Consider the following 18,873-nt stretch of genomic DNA (forward strand, 5'->3'; position numbering starts at 1 on the left):
TGGATTTTAAAAGCAATTTGGACACAATACCCACTACTTTTGCTTTTAAACAGAAAATATGATGTCACCAATTTCACACAGTAAAAACCTAAAAACATGGATTAAAATACTTTGTTCTTTGCAAAAAAGGTTCAAACACAATGCATTGTGGTCTGCATTCCCCAATCTAGTGAGCATCGATGGACACTGGTTTTTTACAGAGACTTCTGGGAAATTTCTAGGGCAGTGGATTTGGGAATGGTGAGTTCAGACTAGAAAATGGAGAATGCACTAAGTAGTGAAGGAATTGGGACCCAACCTAGCAGTAATGCTTATGTACTGGGCGTTTCATCCACGTTCCTGCAGTGACATCATGGAGCCACAGCGCCGTTTTGGTGTTAGATGGTTGAAGCAGGAAAAAGCAGACGAGTCTATCTGTGCGTTTCTTACAGCTGGTTTACAAAAAGTTTGTTTTCAGGTAAAAGAACCGCTGGGTGGCAGGTGTACTTTAGGAACTGAACATGTGCTTCACATGACTAATGCTGCTAAACTGTAAGATACAGATACATAAACTGCTCTAGGGTCACTCTGCTTGTTTTCTTTATTTTTTATTCAAAATTGTTCAGTTCAATCATTACATTAACAATCTTATACAAGTCTGTATATTTTTCCCTAAAATGTTCAAATAACGTGAACATGTTTTACTGAAAGATCTTGTGTTGAGCAAACATGTGCTTCCAAGCATTTTGTCCCACAGAAACACACACTAACCTCTCTCCACTCCTTGTTTCCAATGGCTTGTGTGTAGAGAACACAAACTGTGAAGACAAAAGATGAAAAACACCAAATTATTGGCAGAAATCGTTACAACCATAATGTCAAGCATGAAGCAGATTTTAACAGGTTTTGACAGTGGTCCACTTTAATTAAAATAACAAGTTCGTTTTGGATTGTCCAGTTCAGTCTAGTAGATCCAGTGGTAGAAACTGATAGAAGTGCTGAGGTAGGAAAACCACAAAAGTGTAGACAGCAGAGTGTTGTTCAGGCAGAGATGAGCAGTGGGACACAGGCCTCCTATGGACTAATCATGTGGATTAGATGTGAGCTGTCAGTCAAAATCTGGAATACATGAGTGTGAGAGCTGGAGGGTGAGGTGAGCACAGCCCTGGACTACACAAAAATATATTTTCTGTTATTGTGCTGTTTTCACTTAATTTATGGTCAACTTTGATCATTTCTTTATTTATTTAATGCCATTTATTAGCCTTTAAGTTTCCTATTTTTATTCAACAATAAAACATTCAACCCTGCATCTTCTTCTGGAAATGCAGCTCCTTCTGTTTTCTTGTTGGTGTTTATGCTCAACGCCAAACCGCCTGTGCAAATCAGTGAAAGCTGATTGGCTGTGACGACCCCTGACAGGACACGCCGAAATACACAAAACGTGCTTAACCCTTAGTCACATCTGCCCTTACGACTAGATTTGGGTTGTATGTAACCAAAAATGGGCACATTTGTAGGTGCTTGAAGGAGGTTAGGATGAATAAGAAGGTGGTAGAGCACTGGGCGAGAACGTAGAGTGAAAATGTTTCTCTACAGTCCGGGACTTCTATGAATGAAAAAGGGCCGTGTCAGTACGTCCCTGAATGGTCAAAGTTCAACTGGGTTAACATTCAACACACATTCAATGGCCACGCATTTAGTACGAGAGCTGGAAAACGGACCTAAAACCTGCAAAGTTATTCATGGACACGAGAGTTTTTTAGCGTTCCCGTACGTTTACATTCGCTTTTAGTCCCAGGCCAATGCGAATGTAGCATTAGATAATTCACCATAGATTTACCACCCACACAACCATCATACTGTTCATTCTACACATCCCAGACAACTCAGAACCCCCCATGACTGAGGCCTTACATAAGAAAATATCTACATTTTCAAACCTATGCTTATCTTTTCCTGTCGTTTCCTTTGACTTTGCAGAAAACAGTGTTCCTTTACTGCCTCTTTTACTAACACTGTCATTAACTTTAACTTTAAACACATTAATTGAGGCCTGTAATGTGATAATTACACACTTTAAAATGTGAAAGACTGACTGCTTTAAAGAATGGTTGGAGAACGAAGGACGGCATGTAAATTGAAGCGGCAGTGATGGAGGGATCCCTGTACTTCTCTATAATCAGACACTTCTTTACTCACCAGTGTAGTGTGAAGAGACGCCTGAACGGCTCAGGCCAGTGAAATGCTTTTCACTACTGAGAAGAATTAATTCAAGTGTTGTCTTGATTGGAACCAGACTGGGACTGAATACAGTAAACATGCTGTTTTTGACAAACTGTTTGTGAATCTTTGTCTATAAAATAGTACATATTGATTTTTGAAGAGAAAAACCAGATGGTTTGTATTTTCTGTGAGGGTGTATTTCATGTTTATCTAGAGAGTAGATGAGATTATAACGTTTTACCGTCTTTGGTTTGTTTCACAGTTCATCGTAGTGTTTTGATAGAAATGAGATTTGGCATATTTTGGGACCGAATGAAGAAAAACGTCAACAGTTCTATAAAGTTGACTATTTTTGTATGAAGTGATATTGGTACACCACACTGAGAACAAAAGTCAGTTTTAGGATTCAAATTTCCTACCCTAGACATGAAGTTCAGTATGTGGCGTGTCCATGAGTCTGTGCCTCACATGTCCCAGGAATGGGTGGACCAAAGACCAAGTTTGTAGTATATTTTTGTTATTTTTAGGCATTTTTTGTTCTCAAATTCCTAATTTTTCAGTAATTTTCTAGCATGTTTTTAGGACCTTACTATGTTTTCATTTTGTTACACATACCACAGTTGATAAGAAAACCACTCTGCTTTATCGCGTGTTGTGTTTTGATCTATTTTTAGGACCTTACTCTTTTACTCTACTTTTGTTGGGTATCTTATATGGGGTAAAAAGTACCCGGCAAAAGTGACGGTGTGACTTTTTATAACAAAGGTGTTCTAGTGTTAAACTGCAAACAGAATGTTCAGGTTTAAAAACAAAACTTTCTAACTTTCAAATCAGATGCGTTGTTTCTCATCTCAGTTTCTCCCTAACTTTGACTTTGGGTTCACATCTGGAATCACATCTGCGTTATGTTTGTGCCACCAACAGCCAATCACAGCCAAGAGGGTTCATGCTGATTGGTGTAGCCCTTGTTCTATCTAAGACAACCCCCCCCCCCCCCCCTTCCATTGACGTGTTCTCCCTACCATGACAAAGGTGGATAAAGGTGGAAAGATTTCATGTAATCCATGGACACCAGTGAAGATCACAAATCATTGAAGAAAAAAGGTTCAGAGCACTGTCTAGTGGGTCTGGATGACCCACCTCCCAACGTTAAAGTGCCTTGGATAGCACAAGGGTTAAAGGGAGGAAAATAGAATATACTGACCAACCTTTTTTGGACAAATGTATGTTTTGTTTTTGTAGACTTTATTTGCTCAGAAGCTCTTTAAGCCTCCATTGGCCTCTCTGGCTGAAAGGAGTCATTTTTATTCTTTTAAAAAATAAGTCGTGCTTTATTTTAGCATCAATTACATTTATTTTGTCAGTTTTGTGGAGTGAAGGCTCCTGAAACAGGAATCTAAAATGTGTAAAGTTTTTCTGTCAACATGACACTGATCTAAAAACACTCAGAAGACCACAGCTAAATACTGTAAACATAAAAAGGCTGATCTTCTGTGAGCTTTGTTTAATATTAAAATAGATTAAAGCAAATATTTTCTACAGCACAGCAAATGTTGTCATTTCTGTCCAGAGAGGAAAAGATACTAAAGTCTGTACATAATTTAAATACATTTTTGGATGGTACCAGTGACGCCCTTCATTTGTACAGCAGGGGGGAGAATGAGGAGACCTATGCAGAAAAAATAACATTTTTACCTTTTGCTGTTGATTTTTCCTTTAAATGAATGTGCTTCAGCAGATGATCCTGTCTGGAACAGGGTCCTATTTTTAAGAACTGGTTTGCTTATTTCTAAAGGTAAAAACAGGTTTACTAATAACTAAATGTGTTGTTTCTTTATATTTCAATGTTTTATTCATGGAAAATCAATCGTCATCATTGTCCCGCTGGACGGAACAAGAGTACGAGACGTTTTTTCTGCTTCTGACATTTTAAATGGGGTTAAACTAATATAAATAAACACAGAAGCGTGTTGTATTTGGGCTTTGTCGTTCCTCTGGGCTCAGTTCAGACAGAAACGGGTCAGAACGGTTGCAGACCGCAGAATCCTGGCAAACTGCACCAACTTAAACAGAGTCTGCTGTTTGCTCCAGAGACACATGATTGGATCCGTCTTTGCTGAATAATCCGTGTTCAGAGCAGATCTTCCTCTGCACCTCCATCAGGAAATGGTTTGCTCCTTTCCTCAGTCTCATCCATCTGCTTCCTGCATTCTCAGAAACGATGTCGTGAAGATTCCTCACCAGAATCTTCTTTGGCGGATGCACAACATTTAAAGCCAAATGGAATGAGACTCTGTTGGCTACGCTACACTGGCTAACATCACAAAGACCGGTGTCTGCATGACTGTGCACGGCCCGTGGTTGAGGGCGGAGCTTGTGTGTTGGAGCCCGGCCTAGACCCGGCGTGTGTGTCAGCCTGGGGGCGGAGCTTGCAGTGCAGACTCTGGTCTATGTCGGCTCGAACGGGCCCGCTTGTTTTCATGGGTGGGAGGGGCTGGCGCTCCGAGAGCAGGTTTTCAGAGGAATACTCAGAAATGCTTGAACGGATCAAACTACCACTTTGGGGATGTTTATAGTGAGGAATGAACATTACTTAAAAGCTCATAAAGTTGATTTTGCACAACATGGCCCTTCAAAGATCAACCCTTTATCAGAGCTGTTGCCAGCGGACAGGAAAATAACAGGCATTCTTTGAATTACTGTAGCTTTTCAACCATTTACACAATTAGCGTAATGTTACTTAAGTGTTGCATGGGAGCATAAACTGTTTGCTGAGTTCCCAGGATCTATTAGCATTACGATAATTACACAGACGGTCAAATAGTTGCGGTAATTCAAAGAGCGTCCACACTGAAGCTACGGCACCGTTGTTCCACTCCAATCATATTTTGATCCCAGTGGTATTTTAATTATGAGGACATAGTTTCTGCAGAGCAGCATGAGCTTGTTACAAATTCACCTGAGTTGTGGGCAGGACTGTTGGCGTAGAAGTAAGCCTCCACTGATATCCCATCATCCCTTTGTTTACACTCTTGCTAGCTTATAGCCCCCATAACTCCAAGCTAACATTAGCAGTGTATTTAAATGGCAGCAACATCAGATCCATCCATCCGTCCAGTTCTGATCCAGATTTCAGGAAAACAAAGACGTTCATGGATCTGTTTGTCTGCAGTGGATAATCGGAAAGGGGTGGAGCTGGGAGACGTTAGCCCCGCCCCTTTCACTTGCTGCATCACAAAAGAGAGCTTTTTAGGTGGCAGTTTTCCATCTGCTCCTAATTCGTCCCAATTTAAATAGAGAAATACTCAGAAATGCAGTTTCCTTCTTAAATCCTTTTATAAATGTCCTCCATCATGAGACAAAATGCTACAAGAACAGGTTAAAAACAGGATGGAGTGGCTCTCTGAAGGTTTAGGATGAAATCTGAATATTTGTTAGTCATTGTAAAGCTCAAAGAAAGGAAAACCCAATCTGGATAAATAAGCATGCAGAGAAGAAAATGGAAGAAAAGTTATGACATAAAAGATTCAATGGGACTCACTTGGGTCTGATTTGGAGAAGGTGTCCATGTCCAACAGGTTTCTATAGACACAAAGAGGAAAGAAATGAAAATCTAAATTTCCTGGTGAGAAGCTCAAGTCTGTCCATTTAAACAGATGGAGCATTAAAATACACACATAGTGTCCTGATTTTGAACGGAGTCTACTTTTATAGCGCTTCTCTACCTTCTTAGAAGGCCCGTTCACACATTCACACACTGATGGCGGCTTCGCTGCCGGACCCCACCAGGAGGAACCTGGGGTTCAGCGTCTCGCCAAAGAACACGTCAACACATGGAAGGTAGGGGCTCAACCTGCAATCTTTCTATCAGTGGTCGACCGCCCTACGTCTGCGCCTCGGCCATCATTTCGTTTCTTAATAATGAAGTTGCAGCTTTAAAACACCACATGAGAACGTCTAAAAGCTTCGGCAGGCATTTTCTGTACTGCATGAACTGTACCTGCAGTAAAACCTGCAGCAAACAAGAAAATCTCCATGTTTTGAGGACATTTTAACTCTGGGAATTCATAACATGATCATTTGTTCATCTAATGCCTCAGACCCACTCAATTCAATCCATTCTCTGTGATGAGTGACATTATGTGAAGAGCTGAGCTTCACTGTGGAACAATTTAACGGAGGACCTGAGACACTGAATGGCCTGATGCCACAGAGACTCCATTTCTGTTCTTTAAATGTTGTGATGAATTACTGTGATACTTCTGGAGGCTAACAGTTGAGACAGCATGAGTTGGATGAATTAGAGTTAGAGAACGTGACTGGAGTTTCAGTTCCTCTATGGCTTAACATGCCTCTACACCAGAGGCTCACTCACACAACGCAAATCCATCCCAACTGTGACAACACACAGAACACGCCATTCATGTTATGTGTAGTTTATGTGTTCCTCTTTAAGAAAGAGATGCTGTCATTGGTAATAAAGTTAGTTCAGGTTAGTGAGGTCACTTCCTGTAGAGAAAGCCACGTGGATCACAGGTTGTCTTCATCCAATGCCATCTGCGGTTAGACACACCAATAACTCCAGTGGGATTTATTCTTTCATTACATGCTATTTTAAAGTAATGTTCATTATTTCAAGGCAGTCTGAATCTGTACATGGGTTTTTATTGTTTCCTTTGTATTTCAGTTTTTACTCCCTGTTCACTGAGAGAGTCCAGTAAAACGTATAAACGTTACTGCGACGACTCATCTGATGCTTTGACAGGAGTTCAGCTTGGTGTCCAGTCTATGGACGGGAGCCTCCAGCTCACCTAATCCCAGTTATGTCAGGAAACGTACGAGGAATGGACTGTAAAGAAATGCTGGGAGTTTGTACCCAGTTCTCCAGATATACAAAAAGATCCACTAAGATTCAGAAGTCCAACACTCATCTCTTAGTGTTTTACTTGCAGCAATGGTTCCATTCACTCTGAAATTCACGATCAGGTTCACTGCTTTAGACACAAAGGATTCAGCTTCTTCCCACAAATGCATGTCTGGGCTTTGAAGCCTCTGCAAGCAGCTGTAGACCAATGTCTGCAGATTCAGTTGTCACTTCATAAAAATGACACACACACACACACACGCGCATACACACACACAAAAACTAGGATAATACAGGGACAAGAAAACATCAGAAACAATTAGCATTTCTTCCAACTAAGATTTGGTATGACTATATGATTTAAACTTAAACAATTTGAATAAATGAAAAAACATAACTTAATTCAAATTTACCAGATTATGAGACGCACTCTAGATTTCTGAGACAATTGGGACTTTAGGTGCATCTCATAGTACAGTATAGTACAGTAATCTTTCAACTTGAGCTTTCTTGTTACTGCTGTTGAGTTTCACGTTTGCTTTGTGAAGAATGAGCAGTGCTCCAAAAACAGAACTGTGAATGCATGAAGGACTTTGGTTCCAGGGGGTTTTACCAGCACGTCTGCTGCTCCTGTAACCCATCAGAGGAATGTAGGAATCCTTCCACTGTTTCCTGTCATGGGGTGACGAAAACCAATCTGAGTAATGAATTAAAACACTTCCTCATAAGCAACATGCCAAAGGCTAAGACGGATTAACCCCAAAGAGAAGAACAAAGCTCCATTTCTGGATGCAAAACCTTCTCAGGAATTCAAGCAAAGACAGGAAAACAGTGATGGATAGACACCTGAAGCTCTAAAAGAGACTGAGGCGGAAGTTTCCCAGCTGCAAATGATGATTAGGTCCACGGGGATTAGTGCCTATCGGTCTAAGAACATGATTACACAGATGAATCTTTTTTAATTAGTTCTGTCATTACTTATGCTACAACTCCTAATTGATCTCTTGCTCGTCTGTTTTCATGTCATGCTTTAAACGAGTGTCATGATTAAAGGACCTCCAGGAAACCTTCCTTTACCCACATTTGGTGCCATGGAGAAGAGGAAAGTTCCTTTACAGATGTCCCAAATGAGCCTAACCGTTTCATATCTCGCCGCTAATGATCCTGCGGCGTGACCACGGTTGGTGGTGTACATCAGCGAGGACGGGGAGGTGTGTGAGGCAGAGCTTCAACAGAGCATTCAATTATTCTCAGACATGCCTTGGTCTCATGCTTTCCTGCTTCCATGTTCAGAGCCTTGGAGGTTCCAACCACAAAAGCAGCAGCCAAACATCTGCACAGCTTATGTTGAAAATTCATTGCTTTTTTCCAAAACACAAGTTGTTGGCCGACCTCACTAAGACGTGCCGTCAAACCTGAAGAACCCGTTCTCCGTGATTCAGAACAAGATCTTCAGACAAACTTTACTAAACGGGTGAATCCTGTTTACTTTGCAGAGCTGTGTTGGGTTTGATCTGCATTTACACTTTGGAAAGTTTGTGAACACAGCACTAGGGTTTACTGCCAAAGGGAATCCAGGATCGGATTTTCAGGGAGGATCTGGTTTCACCAGTGGGGTTCATACATCCCTAAACAAAACTGGGTATCCACAGAAACTAACTGGACTGGACCCAAAGGGAACATTGTGAAACTAGTAAAAGCGAGACACATTGGAGCCATTATGGTTTTCACCATTCAAGGGTCGCCCCAGTGAGTCAGGTTTTCTCCGATTCACACAGGTGAGTTAGCAGAGATTTTTACGCCATATCCCCTTCCAGACACCCTGTATTTTATCCGGGCTGGGAACCAGATAAAATACAGGCAAGGGAGACCCCTCGTGGCTACGTAGTTAGGCAGTTGCATAAAGAATCTTGCCCAAGGACTCACACTGGATGAAACTCATTGAGCACCCTAGGAATTGAACCCTGATTTTCCAGTGGACCAGTCCCACACTTAAGGAACTGAGCTATCCATTCACTAAAATACTAGAGCCATGTACAGTTAACTAAATAGCCTGAAGGTGGACGGATCAACGTGTGTAGGGATCAACTCGATCCGTACACACACATGAACAAATTCCTTTATAAAGGAAAAGGTCACAAATGAACCAGACATTTCCTTTAAACATGCTTAAACAGAATTATTTACAAAAATGCAAACATGGTTAGTTGGATTTGATTCAGTTTCATAGCATCTTTAAAATGATTATTACCCGTCTCAAGTTCTTTCTTCGACTATTGCTACTTTTTCTTTCGTGAACCAACAACATTGTTCACGTGTGTGAAAACCCAGGCTTGGTAAAATTTCTCACAGCAGCTACATGTTTTGCAGAAGCAGTAAACAGGTGACCAGGTGACCTGGCTCTTGTAACATAAGACAGCTGACTGTGGCGTTACACCGTGCACAGGTGAAAAAGACTCAAAGTAGAACGGAAGTGTCCAGAAATGAGGCATTTCTGAATACGTGTTGAACTGTGTGAACTAAGCAAATGACAGATTGACCAGAGCCTGATATGTTGCCAGAGAAAACGAAAGCATTTCAGCTCATGAGACAGGCCTGTGGAACTGCCACTCCGACAGCTGTTTGCATCACAGACAATGCTTCTGTAACCCTTGTGCTATCCTATGACCCCCCCCCCCCCCCCCTTCCATTGAGGTGTTCTCCCTACCATGACAAAGGTGGATAAAGGTGAAAAGATTTCATGTAATCCATGGACACCAGTGAAGATCACAAATCATTGAAGAAAAAAGGTTCAGAGCTCTGTCTAGTGGGTCTAGATGACCCACCTCCCAACATTAAAGTGCCTAGCGTAGCACGAGGGTTAAAATGCAGAGAAATGTACATTTTTACATAGATCCTTTTGGGAAAGCAGTGCCAGAAAGACATAAAGCAGAAAAACTGACCTCAAACAAATGGCCAAATTCAAAACCAATGTTGCCCATCAACATATATTAAAAATTAATTACTTTTCTGAGGCAAACTTATAAAAAAAAGATGGATACTTAACTGTGTTATTGTTTTAGACCAGTGTTTTTCAACCAGTGTGCTGCTGCCAATAGAGATGATCAGGTGTGACGTGGGAAATGTTCATTTTCACTCATCTAAAAACATTTCCCATCACCTGATTATCAGCTCCGTGTTCATCAAAAAAGGCCCAGATTTCACACTGAGTAGTTTATAAATGCAAATAGCATATAAATGCTCAGCGTCTATCAACATCTTCCTGTCTGTCAGAAGGAAGGCGAGAAAAACTTTAGACTGTAGCTCCTCCCACACTGTCCATTAATCAATACAAACTACAGAGTTTGTTGATTTACACTGAAAAATAACATGCATCACCAATACGTATCTCCTAAATCATGTTGAATAGCCAACATGAAAATATTCATTATGAGGGATTTTTTGTCAGCATAAGCTTTTTAACGTCGATTGAAACATCGTATTATATTTAAATGGGGTTAAAAAAACAGATGGGATTGCTTTTCTGCTCCCCAACTTTCCAACAGTTAAGTGAAGTTGATGTCCAAAGCCCTGCAGCCGGGTCCAGTTGGAGAGAGACGTGGCCTTCACTACGTCTGTCCCACTATGGGTTGCAGACTCGTCTTCTGACCGGCCCAAAGCAACGGCTTCCCCCATGTGGTCCTCATGACACAAGGCCGTTTGAAGACATCTGCTTTTCAAATTCCAGTCTTGGTTGATGCAGTGGGCAGAGAGGCTAAGATAAGGTTCAGACGTGCGACTTGACCACATGTCAGATGTGGTAGTGAAATATGACACACAACATCAATGGGGGACCTGTCCGTGTGGAGTTAGCATGTTCTCCCCGTGTATGCGTGGGTTTTCTCCATGATCTCCGGCTTCCTCCCACCATCCAAAAACATGCTTCATACGTTGATTGGCAACTCTAAATTGTCCATAGGTGTGAGTGTGAGAGTGAATGGATGTGTGATTGAGGATATTCCACCAGGGTTGTGCCGATGGACGATATCATCGTCCATCGTGATGGGTGACTGACATCCCGATGGAGAGACCACCATCATGATGCCACGCCCCCGCCACGTTGCGCGTCGACACCATAAGCCGCGGTTACATGTACAAAATATCTTGATGGGATCAATGGTCAGATTAGAATCCAACCGTGTACATGGGCCCAGAAAAATGTTTTCAGAATATAGAATATAGGTGGACTTCCTGTGACGTCATTTCCGGGTGAGCTATTCCCAGTGCTAGCTGTGTGACTGCTGTCCTCTTGTTTGGCATTAGCCTTACTACTATTGCTTACTCTAAGGGTTATCTGGGTTAATATTCACATCTAGTACCTTTTATTAGCGAATTCACCACTGTTAAACCGCTTGCTGTTCACTTTTCTCATTTTGCTAAATAAACCACTTCTCTTTACTTAAACACCGCTAGCCTTAGCTTAGAACCTAGTATGGCCACCACCACTCCTTCCGCCTCTCCTCCTCTCTCCTGCCCCATGTGCCATATGTTTAGTGATGATCCTGCCTCCTTTAGTGAAGATAGGGGTAGGTGTGTTAAGTGTAGTCTTGTGTTAGACTTGGAGGCCAGGCTGGAGCAGTTAGAAGCGCGGCTCCGCACAGTGGAAGCTAAGCCGGCTAGCCAGGTCGTTACTCGTAGCGCGGGCCGCGCTACCAGGGCTAACTTAGTTAGCACCCCAGCGCCCTCCCAACAGCCGGGAGACAGTCAGGGGTTTGTACCGGTTGGGAGGAAACATAGTGCTAAACGCAAAAACTTAGAGCACCCTAGACTCCACGTTAGTAATAGGTTCTCCCCCCTCGGCGACACACCCGCTGAACACTCAACTCTGGTTATAGGCTCTTCTGAAGTTAGAAACGTGGAGCTCCCAGCGGCTACAGTCAGGTGTTATCCGGGGGCCAGAGTTGGTGACATCGAGGGGAACCTTAGGATGTTAGCTCAGAATAAGTCCAGGTTCCGTCGAGTCGTGATTCACGCAGGCGGTAATGATGCCCGACGGAGACAGTCAGAGGTGGTTAAGTTAAACGTAACTTCGGTGTGTAAACTGGCTAAGACGATGTCCGACACTGTAATTTTCTCTGGTCCCCTGCCGAACTTAGTCAATGATGAAATGTACAGCCGCTTTTCATCATTTAACCGCTGGCTTTCTAGATGGTGCCCAGGAAACGGCGTATGTTTTGTGGATAACTGGAGCGCGTTTTGGGGGAAGCCCGGTCTCATGCGGAGAGACGCCGTCCATCCCACTCGGGACGGTGCCGCTCTTCTTTCTAGAAACATTTCTGCTAGCCTTAGTCTGTTAACCTGACAATCCAGAGACGAGACCCGGGCGCAGAGCAGCAGTGTAAAACGCTCATCTGAGCCTCCCTTAGGGTTAGTGCCGGTGCAAAACCCATGCAGGGAAAGTCAAGCAGGTCCGAGCTTTAGCTTATGTGCTGAAAGACAAATGAAAGGAGCGCGTCATAGAAACCTCAAAGTGACAGACAGCAGTTCTCACAAGCATAATTATGATGTCATTAAATGCGGTTTATTAAACATTCGATCCATTTCCTCCAAGTCCCTCTTAGTCAATGAGTTAATTACTGATAACAATCTTAGTCTTTTAGCCTTAACAGAAACTTGGCTCCATCAGGATGACTATGTTAGATTGAATGAAGCAACCCCCCCCACTTATGCTAACTATCAGAAATCCAGGATTTCAGGGAAAGGAGGTGGTTTGGCAGTAATATCACAGTCTAGCTTACTTCTCAGCCCTAAAGTTAAAAATGCTTATAATTCATTTGAAAGCATCATATTGTCTTTAAGTCACCCAAACAGGAAAACTCGAAAACCTGTTTTACTCAGAATTATTTATCGCCCCCCCGGCCCATATTCAGAATTTTTAACTGAGTTTTCCGACTTCCTATCGACTATTGTCTTAGATTCTGATCAAATTATAATATTAGGGGATTTTAATATTCATGTTGATGACCCCAGTGACTGCCTAGGAAAGGCTTTTGCAGCTTTATTAGATGATGTTGGTTTCACCCAAAGTGTGAATGAACCCACTCACTGTCATAAGCACACCCTGGATCTTGTTCTAACCCATGGGATAGAGATCAGCCAGCTGAGTGTCCTTCCTCTTAACCCCATCATTTCTGATCACTTTCTGATTACCTTCCAGTTTACACTGGAACATCCTTCTGTCCCAGTGAATAAGAAGCAGCTTAGAAGAACCTTAACTGACCGTTCTGTGTCTGAGTTTAAACACACAGTTCAGCCAGTACTTAGTGATATTCTGAGAAAATACTCTGAGACCAGCTCCCATAGTATCAGTCCTAGTATAAATGACCACTTTGTTAATGATGCCTTACAAGCCCTCAGGAGTACACTCGATGTTGTTGCCCCCTTGAAACCTAAGTTCGTCAGACAAAACCGAGTAGCACCGTGGTTTAACGCTGAAACTCGTTCTCTTAAACGAGAAACCCGTAAGTTGGAAAGAGAATGGCGCCGCTCCGGTTCAGAGCAGTCTCTGGATATCTGGAAACATAGCCTATTAAATTATAAAAAAGCTCTGCGTAGAGCTAGAAGCCAGTACTATTCAACCTTAATATCAGAGAATGGAAACAATCCAAGATTTCTTTTTAGCACTATAGCTAAATTAACTCGCAGTCAGAGCTCAGTAGAACCACATGTTCCTGTTTCTCTCAGCTCTGATGATTTTCTTACATTTTTCGATAGTAAAATCTCAAATATTAGACATAAGTTAAATCAAGTTATTCCTACTATCAGCCCAGATCAGGCTGAAGCGGTAGAAATGGAGGCATCCATAGAAACCTCTGTAACATTAGACTGCTTCACTGCTGTGGATCAAGCGGAAATAACATCAATTATTACGTCCTCCAAATCCTCAACGTGTCTGTTAGACCCAATTCCCACTAGACTTTTTAAAGAAACTTTTCCCCTAATTAATGATCCCATATTAACAATGATAAATGCCTCTCTGGAAACGGGTTACGTGCCACAGTCTTTTAAATATGCAGTTGTTAAACCTCTTCTGAAAAAGCCCAGTTTGGATCCTAGCATCTTGGCCAACTATAGACCGATATCAAACCTGCCCTTTATTTCTAAAATCCTAGAAAGAGTTGTAGTTAAGCAGCTTTACTGCCACCTACAGGACAACAGCCACTTTGAAGACTTTCAGTCGGGGTTTAGACCTCACCACAGTACGGAAACTGCACTAGTTAGAGTCTCTAATGACTTGTTATTGGCCTCAGAAAAGGGACTACTTTCTATTCTGGTCCTGTTGGACCTCAGTGCAGCCTTTGACACTATCGACCACGGTATTTTACTCCATAGATTAGAGCAGGACATAGGGATCAGAGGATCTGCTCTCCAGTGGTTTAAATCCTATCTGTCTGATAGGTATCAGTTCGTTAATGTAAATGGCCATTCCTCTCAGTGCACTCGAGTCAACTATGGAGTCCCACAGGGCTCAGTCTTGGGACCGATCCTGTTTACGCTTTATATGTTACCCCTAGGAAACATAATCAGGAAACACAGCATTAATTTTCATTGTTATGCCGACGATACGCAGTTGTATTTATCCATGAAGCCTGACCAGAATGACCAGATAGAGAAACTGAACGCCTGCATCAGTGACATCAAGACCTGGATGACAATTAATTACCTCCTCTTGAACCCAGAAAAAACTGAGGTCATTATACTTGGTCCTAAAAACCTCAGAGATGCTCTGTCTGCTCAGATAGTCTCCCTGGATGGTATAAGTATAGCCCCCAATTCCACAGTTAGAAACCTTGGGGTTTTACTTGACCAGGATTTATCATTTAAGGCTCACATATCTCAGGCGTGCAGAACTGCCTTTTTTCACCTGCGGAATATTGCTAAGATCAGAAATATACTTTCTAAGAGTGATGCTGAAAAACCCATCCATGCATTTGTTACGTCGAGGCTGGATTACTGTAACTCCTTGTTAGCAGCGTGTCCTAAGAGTTCCTTAAGAAGTCTCCAGCTTGTTCAGAACGCAGCTGCTAGATTGTTAGCTGGAACTAGCAGAAGAGATCACATCACTCCTGTGTTAGTTTCACTCCATTGGCTCCCAGTTGATTCTAGAGTTAAGTTCAAGATCCCCCTGTTAACCTATAAGGCCTTACATGGAATGGCCCCGTCCTATATTAAGGACCTCATAGTCCCTTACCAACCAATCAGAACACTTCGCTCGCAAAATGCAGGACTGCTTGTGGTTCCTAGAATTAGTAAAAGTACGGTTGGAGGTAGAGCGTTTAGCCACCAAGCCCCTGTCTTATGGAATAAACTCCCAGCTCATGTAAGAGAGGCCGACTCAGTTTCTACATTCAAAGCTAGACTGAAAACATTCCTCTTTGGACAGGCTTATTGTCAGACTAGTTAGTATTCAGAGATTATTTAACTTAATGTTAGTTTGTTTAAATTAAACTTAATAATAACTATTTCTTTTAAAAGGCTGCTAGAAGTTGAAGCTGGGGTAACTATGGTGCACTGGGGTTCTTTCCTCTTTCCTTTTTTACTTCTACCCTTCCTCTCCTCTATTCTTGATCATAATTTATCATTTAGTTCTCCATGCCTCTGTTTGGTGCAGTGATTCATGTATTGTCCCTCTTTTCCTCTCCCCTCCTGGGGAGTGGGAGTGCTTCCAGACTCCAGTTGGCTCATCCGTGCTCCAGTTCCTGACCGTTTACCTCGCCTTTGCTCCTGCTCCTACACCTGGCTGTGGATCCTGCCTCTGGCTCATCTCTGGCTCGTCTCTGCTCTGCACCTGACCGAGTACCTCGTCTCTGCTCCTGCTCCTACACCTGGCTGTGGATCCTGCCTCTGGCTCATCTCTGGCTCGTCTCTGCTCTGTACCTGACCGTTTACCTCGTCTCTGCTCCTGCTCCTACACCTGGCTGTGGTTCCTGTCTCCGGCTCGACTCGCGCCTTTGACTGTCCCGATAACCACGGCTGGATGAAGCTCGTCTGCTGGACTTTTATATATGTAGTTGTAGATTTAGATAAGTTAATTCTTCTCTAAGAGTTCTGGTAAATCGCCTATCCGTCCTGGGGGAGGATCCCTCCTTCATGTGGGCACCCCTGAGGTTTCTTCGTTTTTTCCGGAATCCGGTTTTTTTGGGAGTTTTTCCTTACCGCGAAGGGGGGTCTAAGGGCAGGAATGCCAGTATAGCTTAGTCAGTTTGTTAGTTCATTTTAGTATTTTTCTATTGAACTCTTTGTATTCGTGATCCTTTTGATTTCATGTTTTACTTCGAAGCCCATCGAGACGACTGTTGTTGTGATTTTGGGCTATACAAATAAAATTGAATTGAATTGAAAATTGAATACAAAACAATGTTAAACAGCGCCGAGCGGCTATTTACATTGACATGTCAGCTCGGTAAAATACGAGACGATCTTCTAAACGTGCTTTTAATAATGTTACGGTTATTATGAAACACCTGTTCGCTCATCATTTGAATTTTAATCCGTGTGGTCAGTGCTTTTTCTGAACAAAGCCAGGATTAGCAGTATGCTAACACGGGCTAACAACATTAGCTTTGGGTGGTGCTGCTGGCTGGCTGCACGTAAACATGTAAGAATAACATCAGCCTTTATTTAGTCGGGACACGACTGGAAACACAAATCCGCGTGATTGTTTGAATGTTTTCTAAGGACTGAGCGACATTTCTGCTTTGAACCTCAAACCGCTGTGTGTGCTGACGATCCGAGCTGTGCTCAGACACACGTTTAGACCCGGTTCTGAGTTCGGTTGCTTGTACCCCTAGAGCTGCGGGACGGATCGCAGTCTTAAATCTCCCACACATACCGCATACTGCATACCGCTCATGTACCCCCCCCCCCCCCCCTCCCATAAAACACAAAGCTTTAAGTCCGCGCTCCGCCGGTCCACTTCACTAGTGAAGTGCGGGAGCGGACTACTTCTTTTCTATTTTGTTTGTTACTTTTTTTGTTAAAGTCACTTCCCTCAGTTTATACTGGATCATCGCGGATGAGTCATTAGTTGGGAAATAAAATGAAAAAAGCAAAAAAACGAATAGCAGTTATATAAGAACGAAAAATGTAAAAATACCCCCCCCCCCCCCCCGACGATGTCATCGTCCATCCCGATGGTTGACAGCAAACATCGTCAACGGCCAATTTAAGGGACATCGCCCAACCCTATATTCCACCCTGCGACAGACTGGCGACCAGTCCAGGGCATCCCTTGCCTTCGCCCAAGTGGCCGGGATAGGCTCCGGCAACCCCGTGACCCCGAAAGGGAATAAACGGTAAAGAAGATGAATAGATGCTTGAATCCATCATTTTCATTATTGGTAGTATGTCTTTGGCCAGACAATGGGCTTTTGTATCTGTGATGTCACAATGTCGTTTTTTTTTGTCTGGTGTATCACTGAAAAAAGCCGACTGTAAAGACTGTAGCGCAGGTCTTACCATTTTATCAGCTGTCGGAGACTGAGTGTGCAGTAGAGGGTGGTGCTGCTTTAAGGGATAAAAAGGTTGGTGGTATTTCCAGTTTTAGACCGAACCTGTCTTCTGCAAAATTTGCAGTACACGGTACTTTGTTCTTTAAATAACCCAAATACATCCACACAGCAGAACTTTTGGGGCCGTTCAACAATGTAGTCCCCACTTGAACCTTCATCTGCATGCTCTTCATCCGCGTTTGCCAACTTCTCTTCAGCTCTAACTTTTAAGCTGCAATGGATTAATACAAAAAGAAAGTTCACTAAAAGTGTTAATTTCTAATATAGTAAAGTGAACCCACCGTTTAATCAACTTTATTAGCAACATCAATGTAACATTAAACAGTTGATGAATATAAGGTATTCTTCTTATGGTGTAAGGGAACATCTGTTGTAATAAAGTCTCCTGGTTTTTGTCTCTACAATGCAGCTCTCTTTTATTTTGAAGTCAAAGGCTCTTCTGTTTCCTCACTGGCTCTTCTCTGTTGCTCTTTGCCAGCATGGGGGTTTCAAGTCAGCAGTCGGAGCGGCCACTTAAAGAAAGTAGAGGATGTATTTGGATTTGTAAACGAGCGACTTGACTCAAGGAGGAGTCGGATGTGGTGGAGGGAATCCAGTAGCTTTCCAAAATAAAACTTCCCTCAGAAGCCGAATACAAAGAAAACTGGACAAATGTAGGTCTTGTTTCTTTTCTTTGCAGTCCAGTGCCGACGGACCAGTACCGGTGGGGTTGGGGGCAAAGATTAGCCGCCCTCATGACTGCTGTTCACTTGAGGATGATGAATCAGCATATTTTCCTTTTTTTAAGGCTGTTAGAGTGAACATAGAGGATCCTTCACGGATAAATGATTGGCACTTTTGCCATCATTATAAATAAACCTCATGCTCTTTACCGACTCTGCATTAGTGTGCAGCAGGGGGTCAACTTAAGTTAAAAAGCCCACTTGCTATGATGTTCAGATTTAGCCCAGCGTATGACTGACTGCTGCTCCGAGCACATGTGGCGACGCTCCAAATGGGCTCCTGGGCTCCCCCTGCAAGGGTTTGTTCCACTTCACAGAATAGTGTGGGTGAGTCACGCTCTCCCCCCTTTCCTCTGGCTCTTCCTCTCTTTTCATCCAGAGGTAGGCGGCAGGATGCTGAAGGCTGCCATCCGGAGTACACCCAGGTTTGAGGGAATCCCAGTTTGCTGACTGGAATTCATAAATGATTCAATTCAATCGTTATAGCTTTTTGTCATGTTTAAATCAGGCTTCTTTTGTATAATTACCAAGA

The 18,873-nt window shown here is 42.7% G+C and overlaps 1 protein-coding gene across 4 annotated transcripts in view; it reads right to left on the reverse strand.

The window, feature by feature from the left end:
- LOC101158741 (copine-8) overlaps nt 1–18,873 on the reverse strand; it is a 126,090-nt gene that overhangs the window by 66,374 nt on the left and 40,843 nt on the right. For all 4 annotated transcript variants that reach the window (XM_023952457.2, XM_078941880.1, XM_078941879.1 and 1 more), the window contains 2 exons: nt 5,747–5,787; nt 751–797 (listed from right to left, as the gene is read on the reverse strand). In XM_023952457.2, coding sequence (XP_023808225.1) covers nt 751–797; nt 5,747–5,787 — 88 coding nt within the window. The remainder of the gene's footprint in view (nt 1–750; nt 798–5,746; nt 5,788–18,873) is intronic.

The sequence above is a fragment of the Oryzias latipes genome, chromosome 23, assembly GCF_053564925.1.
Source record: "Oryzias latipes strain Hd-rR chromosome 23, Olatipes_Hd-rR_3.1".
Classification (NCBI taxonomy): Eukaryota; Metazoa; Chordata; class Actinopteri; order Beloniformes; family Adrianichthyidae; genus Oryzias; species Oryzias latipes.